This window comes from Doryrhamphus excisus, chromosome 5 (genome assembly GCF_030265055.1).
Source record: "Doryrhamphus excisus isolate RoL2022-K1 chromosome 5, RoL_Dexc_1.0, whole genome shotgun sequence".
Classification (NCBI taxonomy): domain Eukaryota; kingdom Metazoa; phylum Chordata; class Actinopteri; order Syngnathiformes; family Syngnathidae; genus Doryrhamphus; species Doryrhamphus excisus.
In genome coordinates, this window is record NC_080470.1 from 18,860,830 (window position 1) to 18,884,887 (window position 24,058).

The 24,058-nt window shown below is 39.1% G+C and overlaps 1 protein-coding gene across 1 annotated transcript in view; it reads right to left on the reverse strand.

The window, feature by feature from the left end:
- agbl4 (AGBL carboxypeptidase 4) overlaps positions 1 to 24,058 on the reverse strand; it is a 392,166-nt gene that overhangs the window by 229,320 nt on the left and 138,788 nt on the right. The window contains exon 4 of the mRNA XM_058073430.1: positions 10,184 to 10,278. Coding sequence (XP_057929413.1) covers positions 10,184 to 10,278 — 95 coding nt within the window. The remainder of the gene's footprint in view (positions 1 to 10,183; positions 10,279 to 24,058) is intronic.

Consider the following 24,058-nt stretch of genomic DNA (forward strand, 5'->3'; position numbering starts at 1 on the left):
AAGCGAATCTGTTTGGAAATGACTCGTTAGTCTCGGTTTTCATGCTCAAATTACCCGAGTCGGTCCCTGTCCTGTTTGCCCTTAATTAACAAGCGCTCAATTCCCCTATTAATTAGCGCAGGCTATTAGGTATTTTACATCACTCTTCATTTGCCCACAATTAAAATGTCTATTATTAAAAGGCATGCCACATGGTTAATTGTGTGAGTGGCTCAGCAGGAGAGGGGAGGGGGGGGGGGGGGGGCGGGAAGCAGCCTTCGCTCGTCTCAAGAACAAGACCCGCTGCAGCCTCCAAAGTGCGACACGTTAACTACATCGGGAGCCAGATGACCGAGCACAGCGGTTCAAGGAGGAGGATGGAGGCGTTGAGATCATCGGTCCAATAAATGACTATTAGCAATAGTGACAAGGAGCATAGATTTAAGGTTGGAGGGCACAACTTTACGCTATGGCACGTGTGACAGATGTTCCTTTGGGGGGGTGGGGGGGGGTGTTTTAATTAATACACACTGGCCACGCTGTATACGTTAATTATTCAATGCTGTTCTGTGTGGGCAGTCACAATAATTAGATGGTCAGAATTATTGTAACCCTGCCATTAAAAAGCATGTGTGTGGTGGTGGTGGTGGGGGGGGGGGGGGGGGTGTATGTTCTATGAAGGAAACTTAAATAGTAGACACAGTTTCAGACTCTGGGTTAATTAGGGCCTCAAGAACCGCAATGGTGGAAGCAGTGTAGTTTTTACCTCGTAACTAATTTGTTGCAAAACATCAGATGAAAATTGAAAAGTACAAAAAAACTACCATAAATAATCGTGTATAAGGCGGTACTTTTTTTCTTAAACTTCTAAACCCTGTGGCTTATACAAATGGCAGCTCTTTTTTTATACATATAAACATGTATCAATAGTATCAATAGTAACGCATTCATTGGGGTGATGCAGTGACGTCAGCCTCCCTCTATGGAAACACTGCAGAAAGAGGTGCAAGATGTACTAGAAAGCTTTCTGTGCAGGTCATGGTGTGGAGTTGCTCTATAGAACTCTATATAAGATCTTGCAGATTCAGCACCTCTTTCTGCAGTGTTTCCATAGAGGGAGGCTGACGTCACTGCATCACCCCAATGAATGCGTTGCTATTGATATTATTGATACATGTTTATATATTTAGAAAAAAGCTACCGTTTGTATAGGCTACAGGGTTCAGAAATTTAAGAAAAAAAGTACCGGCTTATTCACAATTATTTATGGTAGTTTTTTTGTACTTTTCAATTTTCATCTGACGTTATGTGCTGCTGTTAAAGGGGAACCATTACGCTCATTTTCAGCCCTTTTGTATTGTGTAGTGGACTTCTATAGAGCAGCTCCACACCATGACCCGCACAGAAAGCTTTCTAGTGCATCTTTCACATCTTTCTGCAGTGTTTCCATAGAGGGAGGCTGACGTCACTGCATCACCCCAATGAATGCGTTGCTATTGATATTATTGATACATGTTTGTATGTGTATTGGCGTGATGCAGTGATGTCAGCCTCCCTCTATGGAAACACTGCAGAAAGAGGTGCAGAATCTGCAAGATCTTCTATAGAGTTCTATAGAGCAACTCCACACGATGACCAGCACAGAAAGCTTTCTAGTACATCTTGCACCTCTTTCTGCAGTGTTTCCATAGAGGGAGGCTGACGTCACTGCATCACCCAAATGAATGTGTGTGGAGCTGCTCTATAGAAGTCCACAACTTAATACAAAAGGGCTGAAAATGGTTGCACATACAGACGATAAGACGAAGCAAAGACAATGAAAAAAATACAACTTTGAGGTGGAAAACAACAAGACGAGACAAGAGTGGGAGTATTCTTCTCATTTTCTCACCCTGCCTCACCTTCCTCACCCCTCAAGTCTCTGCCAGGGCTTAACAAGTGGCAAGGGAAGAAGCAGGCCAGAGCTGTGCTGATTGACAGAACAATTACTGCAAACACGCACCCCGATGGAGCGGTCGACAGCTCCAAATAGAATTTCACCAGGGCTGTTGCATCACACGCTTACAGGAATACTTTGGGTAGAAAAGCAAAAATTGGCCTGACTGACAGACTGACTGACTGATTGACAGACGGACAGACCGACTGTCTCGCTGACGGACTCCAAGCCAAGTTCTTTGGGAAGCGCTCCATGGCCGCCATGTATGAAAAAAGGGAAAATGTGTTTACCCTTGATCCAGTTTGGCTGGTTCTGAAGTATTTGGCAACCCGTTCCCTCTGACTCTGACTTTTCATCTGCTCGCTCAGTTTGAGCTTCAGCTATTTTTAGCCTCACACCTACTGACGGTGAGGAAAATGTGGAAAGTTAATGAAATGAGACACATCGGAACATTTCCAGTTTATCGCGCATCTAACAAGAGATGGATTATGTGAACTTGTGGATTTTAGACATTTAATGCGGAGCTATAGAATATATTTCAATATGTTGAAATCATCATTTAAGGGTTTAAAGTGGCATAATAAAAATAAAAATAAAAATAAAAATAAAAATAAAAATAAAAATAAAAATAAAAATAAAAATAAAAATAAAAATAAAAATAAAAATAAAAATAAAAATAAAAATACCTTAAACTGTGTTATGGAAAGCAGGAAGTGAACAAATGTAACAGTTACTGCAGTTACTGCCATAACTCACGACAAGCTAAAACACAACATGTGACCTCCGACATCACTTCCTGTCCTCCTGGCACTAGCAACTGCTAACATGCGAGTCTGTGTTATCTTATTTACATCTAATATGTGGTACTTTCTACATCTACTACGTTGGGTAATACAAATGTAAAGGTGATTACACGGCCGTTATTTCATGTCTCGGCCGCTGTAATAATGTTGACATTATGTACACAGGTTTGAACGTACTATGAATAAAAAAATAAAAAAATAAACACGTTTGAAACATTAGAAACACGTTTTTGTCTTTTATGTGCCTTCTGAAAATAAAAAAAAATGCTATAAAAGCAATCTTCACTGGCTTAATGTACTGCAAAAAAGGCCAGTAAGGATAATTCATAATGCCGCCTACAGAGAACATATTAACTCCTTATTTCTAAAATGACAAATACTTCAACTTGCTGATATAGTTCATCTTCAAACAGCTAAAATAATGCATAAGGCTAAAAATAAGCAATTAGCTAAAAATGTCATCCAATACTTCTCTACAAGAGAGGAGAAATATGATCTCAGGGAAGAAGTACATTTGAAACACTTCTATGCTAGGACTACGTTAAAAAGCCATAGCATTTCAGTATGTGGAATCAAACTATGGAATGGATTGAGTAAGGAAATCAAACAATGCACAAAAATTACAAAAAAAGTAAAAAAACAAAACAAAACGTAATTTTAAAATTTTTATTTTTTAAAATTTTTATTTTTTTATGTTTTATTTTTTGTCACGTACCGAACTACGTGACAAAAAATAAAAATAAATATTAAAAATATATATTTTTTAATTATTTTAGGGAAGCAGGAAGTGAACAAATGCAACAGTTACTGATTGCAAAAGTACCAGATGGAGGGGTAGGATTTAATAAGCTTGGCTTCTTCCTACTCCTTTTGGACATGTGGAACTGGGAACTGATTATGGGATGCACTCAATTGTAATCTGATGCATGTTTAAATGAAATGAAACCATGAGCATTACCATTACCATATGACTGTATGAAATATCTTTCATGGTGACACCCTTGGCCGACTGTTTCCCTTGTGCGCCGTTTCCGACCCCCCCCCCCCCCCCCCCCCCATGTCTTTGGCTAGGTGCGTTAGAGTGTGTGTCACTCTGCTGTCCGACTCTTACCTGACACACACAAGCAACCACACGACTTGGTGGCCATCAAGTTCATCATGGTTCACTTTGAAAGCCCATCCTTCAACTCCATTGTTTACTAGCCTTCAGGCTGTTCTCGCTAACTGGACGGTGTTGTCATGCTGAAAATGCATCGTAAGACATGCTAGCATATCGATATCCTCAGAGTTTTATCCTGAGACAAAACGCTAATTGTTTGCTAAGTCCCACTTGTGTGCCTCTGCTGATATTTTACTTGATATCTTTCCCATAATCTTGCAGAAATTTTACACATAGATGCTTAGCAGGCCTACTATCAACAACTGTCAGTCCTCTGCATCAATCTCCTGGTATGGCTGCTAATCCAAGTTCATCATTTTATAAGGCTAATAGATGATTAGAAAAGCCATCTAAAAATCCTAACTAAAACTAAAATCGCTTACCATGCTGTTAACTACTACCTTCAGAGAGCAGCACAAACTGGGTCTAACAAGGACAAAAAAACGCTGCACAAATATCTGAGAGTGTGTAATTTAAGACAAAGATGCCTCACAGGTCGTCAAAAAAGTGATCCCAAACTTATGAGCGGTAGTGTGTATGTACTATATTGGGTAATACAAATGTAAAGGTGACTATAGGGGTGTTATTTCATGTCTAGAGGCCTCCAATAATGTTAAAAATGATTGTAAACAGTTTTTCTTTGACATAACTATGACAAATTTCATGTATTCATATTGAATCCTACTTCATGAGAATTGACTGGACGGTCGGGTATGGGGCCAAAAACCACCATAAACCATCTAAAAATCTAAAATAAAACTAAAATCTCTTACCATGCTGTTAACTACTCCCTTCAGAGAGCAGCACAAACTGGGTCTAACAAGGACACAAAAACGATGCACAACTGTGCAAGAAGACAAAAATCACTTAGCATTCCCTGAAATATGTGTGCTGATTGGGGTAACCACTCTAAAATCACAGTGGTAGATTTGTAGAGGACATTTAGCTGTGTACGACATTTTCAAGTCGGATTTCTGGGGTAAAACTTTGGGATTTAATAACAGCATCACCATGTGGTTAATTAGTTTGGAAAATAATAATACAGGCAGAACAGTAGGGATCAGCGGAGCGGTATTGAACCCCCTATCTTTTAGTCATCCTCCTTTAACCAGGAAGTATAAACAAATTGATTAAAAAAATATATTTTGTTTACAACTCTACTCCAGGGCCTTTCCACATTGGGGAAGTTTTAGGTTTTCAGGTTGTTGTTTTCATTTGGACAAGAAAAACACTTTTTAAGAAGACCAGAACGTGACCAGAAGTGTGTGATGCTCCCAAAAAGCCACCATAATATCGGAATATTTCAACTGCCATCACTCCAAGTCAACATTCCCCTGATAGTTTTTTGTGGCGTACTCCAAAATGACTCGCAGAGTGACTCCCCTCTGTCTTGAGTCCAGACAAGACCCATCTATCTTCTTTACAACCCATCTATCTTCTTCACAGCAGGGAAGACCAGACCTCCCTCTCCCCAACTACCTCATCCAGATCCTCTCAGCGGATCCGGAGGCGTTCCCAGACCGTGCCAGGAGGCATCCTGACCAGATGCCAATGCCACTTCATCTTGCTGTTATCAGAGTTTCTCCAATCCCAGTCAGACTATGGAAAAAAACTCACTTGTATGTGTGGTCTTGTGGTTTTCGGCCACGACCAAAAGTGTGTTCCATCCTTTCCTCACTCGGTAAGTGAACAGTTCCACTTAGGGCAGGATCCATCAGAAAAACTGCTCCAAAAATTATGTACAATAACTGTGCAATAAAATGTGCAATAATTGTGCAAGACACCCATGAACTAGTCAACATGTCAACATGTATAGAACTATTCATTCATTCATTCAAGGTCGCAGAGGTGCTGGAGCCTATCCCAGCAGTCTTCCGGCGAGAGGCGGGGTACACCCTGGACTGGTGGCCAGCCAATCACAGGGCACATACTATAGACAAACAACCATTCACACTCACATTCATACCTATGGACAATTTGGAGTCGCTAATTAACCTAGCATGTTTTTGGAATGTGGGAGGAAACCGGAGTACCATGGATGGGGAGAACATGCAAACTGAATTGAACAGAATTGAACTCGGGTCTCCTAGCTGTGAGCCCTGTGCGCTAACCACTCGATCACCGTGCAGCCTTGTATATAACTACACTACCGCTCGAAAGTTTGGCATCACTTGCAAATTTCTTTGTTTTCCAAAGAAAAACACATTTTCATGCATTTCACAAACCATTTTTTCTATTTCACAAACATTTGTATCCATTCCCCAACCAATGAAAATGAAGGAGATGATTTTCAAAGAAGGATGTACATTTTTGCATAGAGGCCTACTATCAACAACTGTCAGTCCTCTGCATCAATCTCCTGGTATGGCTGCTAATCCAAGTTCATCATTTTATAAGGCTAATAGATGATTAGAAAAGCCATCTCAAAATCGTAACTAAAAGTAAAATCTCTTACCATGCTGTTAACTACTCCCTTCAAAGAGCAGCACAAACTGGGTCTAACAAGGACAGAAAAATGATGCACACGATGCAAGAAGAAACAAAGAAACAAACAAGAATTATTCCAAATGATCGGTGTCGGAATCGGTCAATTTCACTCATGGATGATTGGTATCAAAATCGGCAACGTAAATCCCTCGTATTTACAAAGTCATAAACAGATTTTCCGTGCTCCAACTACAAAAATATTCCATTTATTGACTTGGAATCCTATATTGTGGAAATTAATTTATCGCTGGCAGGTCTGTAACCAATTAATTAAACCAGGGGTGACTGTAATCATGAAAGACGCAAAAATCCTTAGCAATAGCACAAACTGGGTCTAACAAGGACAGAAAAACGATGCAAAATCTATTAATAAATCATGCTGGAAAAGCCATCTAAAAATCTAAACTATAAAAATCTCTTACCATGCTGTTAACTACTCCCTTCAGAGAGCAGCACAAACTGGGTCTAACAAGGACAGAAAAACGCTACACAAATATCTGAGCGTGTGTAGTTTAAGACAAAGACGCCTCACAGGTCGTCACCTGGCAGCTGCACTAAATAGTAGCCGTCAAACACCAGTGTCAGTATCAACAGTGAAGCGGCGACTTCAAGATGCTGGACTTCATAGCAGGACTGCCAAGAAAAAGCGTGATCCCAAACTTTTGTATCATAGCTGCTGTAAACCTGGAATTTCCCCTTGTGGGACAAAAGAACGCATATATGGTCTTATCGTATCTCATCCCTGTCCAGGAGATGGCACCCCACTCTTTTCAACCCACCTCTAAAAACCCAGGCGACCAAACATCAGTTACTAAGACCCTGCTAGGTTTAACACAACTGCTATAAAAGTGAAGTCCATCACATGTCCGAATCCGCCTTTCTTATCATTCAACATGTTGACTGAATTTAGTCGCACATCAAACCGTCACAAGCTGCCCTCAAGTCTCCAGGACCAACAGGAGCAGTCAAGGAAAAAAAAAAAAAGCGTGGATGAAAGGATATAGAATATAGATCCTTCCACCTGTAGCTGTAAATGTCCCGCGGGACTATAATCTGCCATTTGTCCCTCCCCGAGACGTCCCCATTTCAGCCAAAGCCAGAAAGGCCAAGCTCCGTAGCCCCAGGAAGCAAATGCTGCAGGGGCCCCGGGACGTAAGGCACCTGTGTCAGGAGATAAAGGTTTTGCCTCTCGGGTTTTTTTTTTTTTGATAGATAAAGATGGGAGGGATGGAGGTGGTTGGGGGGGAAGGGGTTTGGGGGGTGGAATGATCTTTTTTGGTTCACCTGCTGCCTGTCTACCTGTCTGAGTAATATCACTTTCTTAGACTTTCTCTTCTTCACCTTCTCTGTCGAGTTCCCTGTCAGTGTCTCTCCGTCTTTCTTTCTTTATCACCGCTTCCCCCTGGACCGTCTTTATCCTGTCCTGTGCGAATTTGGATCAGACGGGTAAAGCTCTCTGTTTTTTTATTTGATTTTTTATTTATTTATTCCACACCTGGAAGTGTCAAAAACAAGATTACGACTTTAGGAGCTTTTTTTTAAGCTTTGTTGCTCCCGGAAAGTCAAAAAGAGGAGGCGAGGTTGTGGTTTACACGGGCGTGGGGGCATGATGGCGATCACTTGGAAGTTTGGGATCACTTGGAAATGTTTTTGGGCCAGTCTGAGATATGGCTTTTTATTGCCAGTATATGCTATATATCAAAATATATATAAAGTCGTTCCTGGTTTATGGTGTTTTTTTGCCCCATATCCAACCGTCAAGTCAATTTCCATGAAGTAGGATTCAATATGAATACATGGAATTTTTCATAGTTATGTCAAAGAAAAACTGTTTATAATCATTTTTAACATTATTAGAGGCCTCTAGACATGAAATAACACCCCTATAGTCACCTTTACATTTGTATTACCCAATATAGTACATATACACTACCGCTCAAAAGTTTGGGATCACTTGGAAATTTTTTGGGCCAGTCTGAGATATGACTTTTTATTGGCAGTATATGCTATATATCAAAATATATATAAAGTCGTTCCTGGTTTATGGTAGTTTTTGGCCCCATACCCAACCGTCAAGTCAATTTCCATGAAGTAGGATTCAATATGAATACATGGAATTTTTCATAGTTATGCCAAAGAAAAACTGTTTATAATCATTTTTAACATTATTAGAGGCCTCTAGACGTGAAATAACACCCCTATAGTCACCTTTACATTTGTATTACCCAATATAGTACATATATACTACTGCTCAAAAGTTTGGGATCACTTGGAAATTTTGGGGGGATTTTTCTTGGCAGTCCTGCTATGAAGTCCAGCATCCTGAAGTCGCCGCTTCACTGTTGATACTGACACTGGTGTTTGACGGCTACTATTTAGTGCAGCTGCCAGGTGACGACCTGTGAGGCGTCTTTGTCTTAAACTACACACTCTCAGATATTTGTCTGCATCATTTTTCTGTCCTTGTTAGACCCAGTTTGTGCCGCTCTCTGAAGGGAGTAGTTAACAGCATGGTAAGAGATTTTAGTTTTAGTTAGGATTTTTAGATGGCTTTTCTAATCATCTATTAGCCTTATAAAATGATGAACTTGGATTAGCAGCCATACCAGGAGATTGATGCAGAGGACTGACAGTTGTTGATAGTAGGCCTCTATGCAAAAATGTACATCCTTCTTTGAAAATCATCTCATTCATTTTCATTGTTTGTGAAATGGAAAAAAAATGTTTGTGAAATGCATGAATTTTTTTTTTTTTTTTGGAAAACAAAGACATTAGCAAGTGATCCCAAACTTATGAGTGTTAGTGTAGTGTACACACTCCCATAAAATATTCATAGTGGACAAAGAGAAAAACAGAACTAGTGGCATGCTTGGGGCGGATAAATATGTCGTGTTAGATATTATTGTTATGATTGGGACCTTTACTTGATACACTTAGTTACACAACACTTAGATACGACCGATGGAAAATACTGGTAGAAACAAAATAAATGCATTGTTCTCTCACACAAGCTTAACTTTCACTTTTACACAATCTGGAATGTGGGAGGAAACTACCCGGAACAAAACCCACAGGAAGAACATGCAAACTCCACACAGAGATGGCCGAGGGTGGGATTGAACGCGGGTCTCCTAGCTGTGAGGTCTGCACACTAACCACTCGACCACTGTGCAGCCTTGTATATAACACTGCCACTCAATTGTTTGGGATCACTTGCAAATATCTTAACGAGTTCTTTGGTTCGGTTGGATGGATTTCAAACGCCGGATTGATGACTCACGGTGTTCTCACCACGAATTACACGACCATCTGCTTTTCTTACGGGTCGGATCTGACAGTTTTTACTGCATCTCTACTTTTCACGGGAGGGAAAAGGATGGAGTCAAGCCGGCCGAGGTGCATCATGTTGCTTCGTGCCGTAACACAGACAGCACTTCATCTGTCCCGTCTACGCTATCGAGACCATCGGTTCCGTCCATTAGCCGTCCATTAGCCTGCAACCCGCCTGTTCGGCCGCTAGGCTCCAGCGGACGATTCAGGGTGGCAGACGCCTGGTGTTTCCGCGGATGCCCTCTATCAACGGCTGACAGGTGTCAGGGCTCCTCTTGGACGGCAACACTTCATCACACTACTGTGTTCTTTGCCTCCTCGCCCCGCTGGATACACCAGCCGGCTTGCCCCCCGCCCCCCGTCCAACACACACACGTTTTCCTTTGATCAGTCATCCGTATCACATCAGCCATCAAACTGGCAACCAATGGATCACATATAATGTTTGCTGTTTTGTTTTTGTAGTATCGGCGTAGTCGTCCGACTCACCATTTTGGCCGGCTGGTGGACTTGACCACTGGAGACATGCCGTCTCTGTAGAGGCTCTTGGTCTTGGAGAAGTTGACCACATTGAAAATGACCCTCTGCAAAAACAAAGACGGACAAGAGTCTTAGACGAAACCTGCAACATAAAAGTTGGCAGTTTATTCTTATACATTTGTTTTGTTATTATTATTGTTATTATTTTATTTTGGGACTTATGTGACCGGGTTGCACGGCGGTCGAGTGGTTAGCGCGCAGACCTCACAGCTAGGATTCCACCCTCGGCCATCTTTGTGTGAAGTTTGCATGTTCTTCCCGTGCATGCGTGGGTTTTCTCCGGGTACTCCGGTTTCCTCCCACATTTCAGATAAAAGTGAAAGTTAAGCTTGTGTGAGAGAACAATGCATTTATTGTGTTTCTACCAGTATTTTCCATCAGTCGTATCTAAGTGTTGCGTAACTAAGTATCAAGCTAAGGCCCCAATCATAACAATAATATCTTATGTTCTCCCCGTGCATGCGTGGGTTTTCTCCGGGTACTCTGGTTTCCTCCCACATTCCAAAAACATGCTAGGTTAATTGGCTAATTCCAAATTGTCCACACGTATGAATGTGAGTGTGAATGGTTGTTTGTCTACATGTGCCCTGTGATTGGCTGGCCACCAGTCCAGGGTGGACCAAGCCTCTCGCCCAAAGACTGCTGGTATTGGCTGAATGAATCATTGACTGATAGAATAAATGACTTATGTGACCGTTGAACTTGAGCAAAGATATCATTATGACTTTGACGCTACGCAAACTCAGGAGGTCACAGGAGTACCAGGTAGCCCACGATACCCACGATACGGATGTTTAATCACAACAAATTCATTCCGTATATGACATTCCCTCCCCAAGAACTAAACATATTCGGCACCGCCTTAAACCTCCCAACAACAGCAATCAAGCATAAAAAACTCAATCCCGTACGACAACCAAATGTCCTCTAACTCACACAAACAGGTCACACTGAGGGTGTGAAAACAGTGGCTCCACTCACAAAAGTATGCATCCCCTTGACAGTCACTTGGCGTCCATGTCTGTGCCCCCCCCCCGTACACCACAATCTCATTAAACCTACCAAAACGCTAGCTCGCAGCATCCCAGGTTGGCGTGTGATGTCAATTTTTCCACCCATTTTATATCGGTTGGCATGATCCGGAAAAAAAATCAGATACAGATATCAACCGATATCAGAATTTTACGCTGATATTGGGCGGTATGGATAAATATCATTCATTCATTCATTCATTTTATACCGCTTATCCTCACGAGGGTCGCGGGGGTGCTGGAGCCTATCCCAGCTGTCTTCGGACGAGAGGCGGGTACACCCTGGACTGGTGGCCAGCCAATCACAGGGCACATATAGACAAACAACCATTCACACTCACATTCATACCTATGGACAATTTGGAGTCGCTAATTAACCTAGCATGTTTTTGGAATGTGGGAGGAAACCGGAGTACCCGGAGAAAACCCACGCATGCACGGGGAGAACATGCAAACTCAACACAGAGATGGCCGAGGGTGGAATTGAACTCTGGTCTCCTAGCTGTGAGGTCTGCGCGCTAACCACTAGCCCGCCGTGCAGCCTGGATAAATATCAAACATCCCTGATATAAACAGTAAATAAAACTTAAATGTAAGTTTTAAATGTTCACATATATTCATTTCATGACAAGGTTTACTCCCGACCGAGTCTTAGGAGTGATGTAACTAATGTAATGTAACAGACGTCAATAAACTCTGCTACAGACTTAAAGTAGCCATTAGACATTTTTACCAGACTATTTATTCATCCAAGTGGGTCCTTAAGAGTCTTAAAAACAACTTTTGGTTTTTAAGGCTTAAAAAAATTGTTAAATTGTCGTGAATGGCTAAACATGAGACCAAGTCAGTAAAATCTCGATCTGTGTGGTGGATTTTTTTTTTTTTTTTTTTTACCGAAATTTCATAAGTGTCCAGCATACATTTTGGACATCCCTAATATAAACAGTAAATAAAACCTGTAAATGTTCACATATATTCATTTCATGACAAGGTTTACTCCCGACCAAGTCTTAGGAGTGACGTCACTAAACTCTGCTACGGATTTAAAGTAGCCATTAGACATTTTTACCAGACTATTTGTTTATCCAAGTGGGTCCTTAAGAGTCTTAAAAACAACTTTTGGTTTTTAAGGCTTAATTTTTTTTTTAATTGTCAGGAATGTCTTAATGTCTTAAAAACTTTTTTTGGTTTTGAAGGCCAAAAAAATTGTTAAATTGTCTAAACATAAGACAAAGTCAGTAAAATCTCGATCTGTGTGATGGATTTTTTTTTTTTTTTTTTTTTTTACCGAAATTTCATAAGTGTCCAGCATACATTTTGGACATCCCTAATATAAACAGTAAATAAAACCTGTAAATGTTCACATATATTCATTTCATGACAAGGTTTACTCCCGACCAAGTCTTAGGAGTGACGTCACTAAACTCTCACTAAAAAAAACCCCGTCTGATGGATGTCAATATGTCTAATCTGCAAGAACAACATCATTCTCCACTGTGGTTCTCCGCCTGGCAAGCATCCTCTGGAAGACTCTTTGAGGACGGCCACTTCCCATCGCACAACAGCACAAACGTAGAGAGAGGAATATGCAAATGTGTTTTTTTTTATGAAAGTCAAATGAATGACGATGGTAATACCGCGCCGAGGTAAATGAATCTTATTGATGGAGCATATCAAATTACCATCCAAGTCTAGGTGGTGAAAGTTAACTGGGTGCTACTGAAATCCTATTACAGGCTCGCTACCCCGCTCGCCCTCCGCTCCCTCGCATCCCTCCCCCTCCGTCTCTTCCTTCCGCCTAGCATCAGAGGAACGGGGATTGCGGATTGTGGCAGGCTGATTCAGACCTCGCTAAAATGACATCTAACTGATGTTGGAGACTGGCAGCGGGCTCCTGTTGCAGGGAGATAAGACCATTGCTGCTGGCATTTCAATTACACTTTACTGCCCCGCACATCTGTTGCGAGAGCTACTTTGCAGCCTTTTTTCCGCCTCAGGCAAACGCGGCATTACTTTGACTCGGACTTGGCTTTCTTTGAATGCCTCCGCCGTTCTTTATCCGCAACAAATTCAGATTGTCTCCTTCTTTTGCTTCACTCTTACCTACTGTTTGTAATCTATTTATTCGGCCTGTTTAAGCGCTGCTGGGCGGATGACACACACGTAGGCCTGGCGAGAGCGGACACGGGACGGCAGAGTAATATGTAAGGAAATAGCGGGAGACAAAGAGACAGCGAGATAATGACTCAGAAGAGATGCATATGGAGGGGAAGGCAGGAGAAGCCGTTTTAATGGAAAGGAAAATGGACTGGGTGGTTCTGACAAAGACAAGTGACTTTAATGGGAGACACGTGACACAAGTATGGGCTCCGGATTTCATTCTGGTCTCACTTAAGCTGATTGAACGCTTTCATAATCAAATACTGCAATTTAGGAAAGGCAGACCTTAAATGAATCTATGTTTGATACGTCTATGATTCAAAGACAGAGTAAGCACCGTGTTTTCCGGACTAACTTTTTTCATAGTTTGACTGTTCCTAAGATGTATAGTAACGTATGACTTATATATCAAAATAAGTCGTTCCTGGTTTATGGTGGTTTTTGGCCCCATACCCGACTACCCAGTCAATTTCCACAAAGTAGGATTTGATATGAATACATGGAATGTTTCATAGTTATGTCAGAGAAAAAACATGTCAAACTCTAGACATGAAATAACACCCCTATAGTCACCTTAGGACCTATATATAAATAAATATAAATAAATATAAATATATATAAATATATATATATATATATATATATATATATATATATATATATATATATATATATATATATATATATATATATATATATATATATATATATATATATATGTATATATGTATGTATATATATATATATATATATATATATATATATATATATATATATATATATATATATATATATATATATATATATATATATATATATATATATATATATATATATATATATATGTATATATATATATATATATATATATATATATATATATATATGTGTGTGTGTGTGTGTGTGTGTGTGTGTGTGTGTGTGTGTGTGTGTGTGTGCACATGTGCATCCGTGGAAGATTTAATTAGGCTGTGAGCAGTTAGAAGAGATTAACATCCTTGCTGTCTGAGCTGTCATGTCGCTGAGGCGTGTCAAAGCCTCTGCCGCTGCCCCCATCATCGCCCAACGGAAGACTGGAACAGGTGTCTGCGCGGGTGCGTATCATATGTCGTGTTGTCATGAGAAATAACACTAAAAGACCAACATTAAAATGCCTGAATAGAAGATATTTACAAGAAAAAATGGCAGAAGAAGGCCGGGTCGATAGTTATACATGCAAACCCTTGCATGAGTCGGAGCTTTTCTTCCTGACACAAACATTTGAGTTAATAATCCTTAATCCATCAATACTTAGATTTTGACCTTCCAGGTTTTATGTATCTTCAAGTATCACATTGTGCTGTTTTTCTGGGTAGAATTGCATCAGGTATCGAACGCCAACCTTTTTGAGAGCCATCGATCCGCACTACAAGCTAACATGAGGACCACCACCGGAGACAGGGTTAATGTTTCGGGCTAAAATGAGCTCACGGTTTCAAGCGATGCTACGTGCATCATATTACATACTGTAGCTAGCAGAACATAACAATTCTCTGATTCCCATTCTGAGGATTGTGTTCCTTGATCATTGTCCACCTTGGAAGCCCGGAACAGTATTTGTCCTGCATGGTGATGATAATTCCAATGAAATACCACTACTGTATCTATTACCGTATTACCATACTTTATGGACTATAAGTCACTCCGGAGTATAAGTCGCACAAGGCCAAAAATGCATAATTAGGTATAAAAAAATAAACATAAGTTGCTCCAGAGTATAAGTCGCACAAGGCCAAAAATGCATAATTAGGTAGAAAAAAAACATACATAAGTCGCTCCAGAGTATAAGTCGCACAAGGCCAAAAATGCATAATTAGGTAGAAAAAAACAAACATAAGTCGCTCAGGAGTATAAGTCGCACAAGGCCAAAAATGCATAATTGGGTAGAAAAAAATAAACATAAGTCCCTCCAGAGTATAAGTTGCACGAGGCCAAAAATGCATAATTAGGTAGAAAAAAATATATAAGTCGTTCGGGAGTATAAGTCGCACAAGGCCAAAAATGCATAAATAGGTAGAAAAAAACAAACATAAGTCACTCCGGAGTATAAGTCGCACAAGGCCAAAAATGCATAATTAGGTAGAAAACAAAAAACATAAGTCGCTCCGGAGTATAAGTCGCACAAGGCCAAAAATGCATAACTAAGTAGAAAAAAACAAACATAAGTTGCTCCGGAGTATAAGTCGCACAAGGCCAAAAATGCATAATTAGGGAAAAAAAACATACATACGTAAGTCGCTGCAGAGTATAAGTCGCACAAGGCCAAAAATGCATAATTACGTAGAAAAAACATACATAAGTCACTCCAGAGTATAAATCGCACAAGGCCAAAAATGCATAATTAGGTAGAAAAAAATAAACATAAGTTGCTCCACAGTATAAGTCGCTAAAGGCCAAAACTGCATAATTAGGTAGAAAAAAACATACATAAGTCGCTCCGGAGTATAAGTCGCTCCAGGCCAAAAATGCATAATTGGGTAAAAAAACAAACAAACATAAGTCGTTCCGGAGTATAAGTCGCCACAAGGCCAAAAATGCATAATTAGGTAGAAAAAAAACATACATAAGTCGCTCCGGAGTATAAGTCGCTCCAGGCCAAAAATGCATAATTAGGTACAAAAAAAACATACATAAGTCGTTCCAGAGTATAAGTCGCACAAGGCCAAAAATGCATAATTAGGTAGAAAAAAACAAACATAAGTCACTCTGGAGTATAAGTCGCACAAGGCCAAAAATGCATAATTAGGTAGAAAAAAAACATACATAAGTCGCTCCGGAGTATAAGTCGCACAAGGCCAAAAATGCATAATTAGGTAGAAAAAAAACATACATAAGTCGCTCCGGAGTATAAGTCACATTTTTTGCGGGTAATTTATCGTATTTTCTGGACTATAAGTCGCTCTGGAGTATAAGTCGCAGGAACAGCCAACCTATTAAAAAAAAATGCCACTTATAGTCCAGAAAATACGGTATATTCAAATGAATATAAGACAATCACAGTTGTCTTACATCCAGGGTCTTTATATATGCCAACGATGAGGTGGTGCCATAGTAAGAGCTTATCTTACTGTCACTCACACACAGCAGTGACCTGGAGAAAAGCAGTCAAAAAGGGTCACAGCTAGGAGAGCTCTCGTTTAGAATAAAAGCCATTTTGTGGACGCCGCACCTAGGACCATTTATCCAAAAATGGGTGTTATAATGTAGTCAATGTCTTGTTGTTTTTTACAAAACTTCACAACTTTATTCACACCTTAAAAACATTGCAAAATAACAATAATAATTACCTTCTACGCCAATAAGCAAGTTTTTTTCACAATTTCTCAAAATAACCTCAGAAATGTCTTTTTAATGAGTACAGTGCATTAAAAAAAATTTTTTTAAATGATTTAGTTGAGTTATATTTTAAAGTACGCGCTCATGCTGATGTGTTAAGCTGCTTTGCATAAACACACGTCAACACTGAGCTGTCGATACCGAGCTGTCCGGAGGAATATTTACAACACGTCTTTGCTCGTAAACTACTCTTTCCTTTTGTTACTGGCAATAAAAAGCAGCGGGATCAGGGTGCTTCCTCCCCAGGGTGGCGTTTTGGTCCGTTCAAGCGAGGCGGCTCAGCTGTGGCTAAGCTTCTGGAACGTCTGGTGACAGTCGGCAAGGTCACGAGGTGGTGATAACAGCATGACAGGGGAACACCGAGGGACGACCCAAAGCTCTGAAGGAGAGGGTGGGGGGGGGGGGGGTCTTGCATGTGTGTGTTTGGGAGGTGGGGGGCAGGGAGTGCGTGTCAGGTAGCAAGGTGGACAGGCGAGCGCGAACCCACCGGGAGCACACGGATGACCTTGAATGGATCTGCTGTACATAACCTGACAGTTCACTGAGTCACATGCTGACAGTGGCACCGAGGAAAAGTCACTCACATAGGAAGCCCCCTGACACACACACACACACGCACACACACACACACACACACACTACAACTACTTTCACTTTTTTCAACCGACTCACCTCATTCCATCATCATCTTATTCAACAAAGTCAGGATATTCCAGCTATTAGCCACACACCAAACATTCCCACATTTTTTCTTCCGGAACACAAAATGCTTTTGATCTAAAGACTTCCGGCTACTTCCACATTCCTCAACCGATTCAGAATGTTCCTAAGTCCAAATTCTCAACTCATTTGGGACATTTAGCCTTCCGGTCATTGGGCTAATGTTAACATACTGGCATATTCTGGCTATTTTCATGGGTAGATACGTTGTTAGCATGATAACATTAGCATGTTAGCCTTGCTAACATGTTCATATACTAAGCATAGTAGCATTTTTAGCCATTTTTATAAGCCAGCACTTAGTGTTAGCATTGCTAGCATGCTAACACTAACATACTAGCTTTTTAGCTATTATTATAGCTGATCAGTTATCATTTTAGCATTGCTAACATTGCTAACATGCTAACATATTATCATAGTAACATTTTTAGCCATTTTCATAGCGAGACTCTTAAATATTTACCACTATTATGCTACATGTTATCATGCTAATGTTAACATACTAGCATATTTCGCTATTTTCATGGGTAGATACGTTGTTAGCATGGTAACATTAGCATGTTAGCCTTGCTAGCATGTTGACATAGTAAGCATAGTAGTATTTTAGCCATTTTTATAAGCCAACACTTAAAGACTTAGCACTATCGTGCTAGGTGTTAGCATTGTTAGCATGCTAACACTAACATAGTAGCATTTTCAGCTATTGTCATAGCTGGTAACACTATAACACCACTATTACTCTACATGTTAGCATGCTAATGTTATCATTTTAGCATTGCTAAAATGCTAATATTTTCATAGTAGCATTTTTAGCCATTTTCACAGCGAGACTCTTATATACATATTTACAACAATTGTTCTTCATGTTATCATGCTAATGTTAGCATTTCAGCATTGCTAGCATGTTAACATTAGCATAGTAAAATGTGTATCAATTTTCAAATGTTAATGTTAGCATGTTAGTTAATGCTAATGTTATCATTTCAGCATTGCTAGCATGTTAACATTAGCATAGTAAAATGTGTATCAATTTTCAAAGCTAGACACTTATATAAACAGCACTACAATATGCTAGGTGTTAATATGCTAACATTATTTTGTTAGCATTGCTAACATGCTAATATTATCATAGCAGCATTTTTAGCCATTTTCATAGCGAGACTCTTATACAACTATTTACCACGATTATGCTCCATTTTATCATGCTAATGTTAGCATTTCAGCATTGCTAGCATGTTAACATTAGCATTGCTAGCATTTTAACATTAGCATAGTAAAATGTGTATCAATTTTCAAATGTTAATGTTAGCATGTTAGTGCTAATGTTAGCATTTCAGCATTGCTAGCATGTTAACATTAGCATAGTCAAATGTGTATCAATTTTCAAAGCTAGACACTTATATAAACAGCACTACAATAAGCTAGTTGTTAATATGCTAACATTATTTTGTTAGCATTGCTAGCATGCTAATCTAAATATGTAGTTAAAACAAATGTAGGACTATATATGTATAGACATACTATAATATGGGGGAATGTAGCGCTCGGCGGAGGTCTGCGTTCTCCGAGTTCTGAGCGCGTTTTTGTTTTCAAAGCGATGTCGCTGTTAATCACCATTTCCAGTGACTTTACGTGACACAGTATCATGGTATGTTATGTATTCGTTTAAGAACATAGCCACAGCAACACAATAATCCAGGAGTCGTTTCATTTGCACAAAGAATGCCTTGCAAGCCAAAAAGTGAGATACCTAGTTATTGATCGTGGAAGCTTTTTAAATGTCAGCTTTTAATTTCCTTTGCCCTCCGTCACTAACAAAAAAGATTTCAATGAAGCGGTTCTGTTGTGGGAGATAGCAGAGATAGCACAGTGACAGTCTTTAAAAAATAAAATAAAATAAAAAAATAAAAAAAGCTTTTGTCTGCTTTTGGCATTTTTGGTATCGCACTCTGCATCGGGTTTAATGCTGGAATTGATAGGCGTCCACTGAAGCCAACTGCCACTTCCTTAATTAGCGCTTCCCTTGCGCTGACTGACAGCAATCATTGATACCCCGAAGACATGGATGGAGGTCACGCACGCAGACACACACACACATATTAACGAATGCAGCTAAACACACACAGGCCGCCTGACAGGCACATAAACACCGCCACTGTAAAACATTAACCTTTTCTTTATGGACGCATATTTTGCATCTCACGCAATCAGCAAGCTGTGAAAGCCGAGTGATAAACATTAGTTCACCTCAACAAAAGTTGTGTTTTGTTTTTTTATCGCCTTGATTTAATTACGCAGCCAAATACTGCACAGCCAACAGAAACAGGGTGGCACTATAACAAGATCGCAGATTAATGCTGGGATTGTGTAATGTGTGTAATAGCGGTCCGTGTGCGCGCTTAAACATTTGCTGTGCATCTTGTCTCATCTTGTCAAATAGTAGACAAGTTGAGTCTAGGAGTGCATCGGCGTCAAAGTGTTGTATGATCTTAGTGTGATACTTGACGAATGACGACACCAGTGGTTCTCAACTGGTGGGTCACTGCTAGGTCTGTTCCTTAATCGGTTGCAGGCCTGGGCAAAAAAAGACACTTAAGGGTATTCTTTATGCAATGGTCAACTGTTAATAGTCCTTAGAAGTAACACAACCGGTAACACAAACTTAGGTAACCCTAGTAACCATTCACTAAAACCTAGGTAACCCTAGTAACCATGCACTAAAACTTATGTAACCCTAGTAACCATCCACTAAAACTTAGGTAACTCTAGTAACCATGCACTGAAACCGAGGTAACCCTAGTAACTATCCACTGAAACTTAGGTAACCCAAGTAACATACACTAAAACCTAGGTAACCTTAGTAACCATGCACTGAAACTCAGGTAACCTTAGTAACCATGCACTGAAACCTAGGTAACCTTAGTAACCATGCACTGAAACCTAGGTAACCCTAGTAACCATTCACTAAAACTTAGGTAACCCTAGTAACATGCACTAAAACCTAGGTAACCCTAGTAACCATGCACTAAAACTCAGGTAACCCTAGTAACCATACACTAAAACCTGCGTAACCCTAGTAACCATGCACTGAAACCTAGGTAACCTTAGTAACCATGCACTGAAACCTAGGTAACCTTAGTAACCATGCACTGAAACCTATGTAACCATGCACTGAAACCTAGGTAACCTTAGTAACCATGCACTGAAACCTAGGTAACCCTAGTAACCATCGACTGAAACTTAGGTAACCTTAGTAATCATCCACTAAAACTTAGGTGACCCTAGTAACATGCACTAAAACCAAGGTAACCTTAGTAACCATGCACTAAAACCTACGTAACCCTAGTAACCATGCACTAAAACGCAGGTAACCCTAGTAACTATGCACTGAAACCTAGGTAACCCTAGTAACCATAATCTAAAACCCTAGTAACATGCACTCAAACCTAGGTAACCCTAGTAACCATGCACTAAAATGCAGGTAACCCTAGTAACCATGCACTAAAACATAGGTAACCCTAGTAACGATCCACTAAAACATAGGTAACCCTAGTAACCATGCACTAAAATTTAGGTAACCTTAGTAACTATGCACCAAAACTTAAGTAACATCCACTAAAACTTGGAAAACATGCAAACTGGTCTGGTTTTGCACGACAATTCTCCCTGGTTCAAAATGCAGTCCAGATTTCATTTGAGTTCCGCTGCCAACATTCACAGCCGCCAACAAGAAATATTAGCACCCAAATGTGGCAAATCGAGAATGCAATCCCATGTCGAAACCGTACACATGACTTTTATAGTTTCTTAGTCAAGGCTCAGTGCGGCGTTTATGCAGTTTAGGCTCTTATTGTATTCAACACAACTGCATCATCATCATCATCATCTACCCCTGCATGCTTTTTGCAGAGCTCATCAAATGAATGATGATTGGATGCTCTTTTAGTGCCAATCCTACATGTGTTGGGCATAAATATCATAAATATGTGTGTGTGTGGGGGGGGTTAATAACATTAAAATGAAAGCAATACATCAAATAAGCAACAACCTGCTAGTTAGAAACAAAATGATTATGATTGAAAAGGGAAGATTTTGATCTTTTGGCTTTGGTTGAGTTCTGAAATTGAATGACCTGAAAATATTTTATTATTTTAATCACCATTTTATTTTATTTTGTCAATTACAATTTTTGTTTTTATTATATTTATATAATATTTTATATTTTATTTTATAATAATTAATTATATTATATTATTATTTATTATTTATTTATTATTATGATTATATTTTACAATATTATTATATTTATTTATATTTTTGTTTTAATTTTTGTCCAATTTTTATTTTTAATTTTTGTTTATTTTTTAGATTATTTTATGATTTTAATCACCATCTGATTTTATTTTGTCACTTACAATTCTTGTTTTTATTATATTTATATAAATTTTATATTGTATTTTATTTTATAATAGTTAATTATATTATTATTAGTAGTATTTATTATTTATTTATTATTATGATTATATTTTATAATATTTTTATATTTATTCATATTTTTATATTTTATATATTATTTATATATTTTGTTGAAATTTTTGTCTAATTTTTATTTTAAATTCTTTTTTTTATTTTTTTTTTTATTTTTTTATTATTTGTATATATTATTACATTATATATATATATATATATATATATATATATATATATATATATATATATATATATATATATATATACGTATATATATATATATATATATATATATATATATATATATATATATATATATATATATATATATATATATATATATATATATATATATATATATATATATATATATATATATATATATATATATATATATATATATATATATATATATATATATATATATATATATATATATATATATATATATATATATAATTATTCATTAATTTATTATCAAGTGTATGTACATTACCAGTAAAAGTTTCGAGACACATTCCCAGTCAGTGTTTTTAAACTTTTGACTGACTCTGGAACAAAACATAAGACGGGTGCTAGCTTCCAAGCCGACCAGCTCCTTTCTTCAAATTGATAAAAATACCATAACATTTATTTCATTTATTTATTTATTGTTTTAACGCATGGCTCACTCCTCCCCATCCAAATCCTGAATTTGGTTCCAGAACGTTCCCTTTTTCTCTTCAATTGCCATTGTTTGCTAGCCACGGAAGCTAACAAGCTAAATGCTCATGTGTTTAACATGTTTTAAAGTACAAAATGTAAAGGTACTCATTACTGGTGAAGCTTCCAGTTCCGGTTTCCATTAGTTAGCGAGGTAATGGGATGGTAAAACCAGTGTTTTGTGATAAAAATACATTGTAAAGACAGTTATAGTGTATTAATAATAGGACAGGAAGTGTACCATATCATATTTACGTATGTATGTAAACCAAGGCCCAATGTAGCCGTAGAGCTTCCACGTCAACCAAAAAACGTATGCTAACCAAGGTTCCACTGCATTAACTCGTGTTTAGCTTGCTGCAAGGTAATATCACAGCAATCATGGTGTGTTCAAGGACCGCCAAACAATGTGCGAAGTCTTTTTATCAACTACATTTTAGCGTATTATCACGTACTGTATTCGTAAGGCGTCACCAAGCTGTGTTGCCAGACTCCTACTATCTCTGTCACGCTTCTGCAACTAACGGCTGTCAGTCCGCCTCCAAAAACGCGGAGCTCTGCCTCCATTCTCCCATTTGTGTTCCTCCACACATTCGTCTCCTCGCCTTTTTATTCCCAAACCCATACAAGTCCTCCACTGCTTCCAGTTAATGTGCTCGTTCTGCAGGGAACATCTCCTATTTATCTTTTTCTCGCCGCTTTCAGTCCCGGGCTATCTCCGCGCCTGCATGGCTCGGGCCGGGCTGCTCTGTCAGGCCCTTCCACAGCAGAGGGGTTGTCAGGAGTGATGGATGACGATCAACCTTCTGTTGTCTTCTACTATGCTCCTGGGAGATTTACAGGCTTGCAGACTACCAGGCATGAAAACCAATCTCTCTTCTCTCATTCGATGCCTCCCTCCCTCCCTCGCTTCCTCCCGTCCTCCATCCATCCACGTCTCGCTTTTTCCCGTTTCCAATTTCAACATCTCCGAATAACGCTCCCATAATGGAATGATGTGTGCAAAACAAAACTGTTATTTGTTTGTGCTCAGACACACGGAGACGATACTCTTAAAAGGTTATTGTGGTTGTGTTAGCGGGTCATCAGAGTGATGGGCGCCATCTTTGACAGCCTATCTAGCACATCTTCATTTTCACCTTCTCTGTCCGAGCTGCTTTAAAAAGACACAGAGGCATCCATCTTTGTCCCCTGATGCTCGGGTTAGCGTTTGTGCAAACACGACTTGTGGAGAAATACTTTTAATGCGGTTAAATGTTGCATCATGACGCATCATGGAGGCTTGCAGATGGTAGAAATAATGACTGGAAGATACAGAAACATCCTGAAGGTCTCCATGGGAATTCATCTCATCGTTTTGGAAATA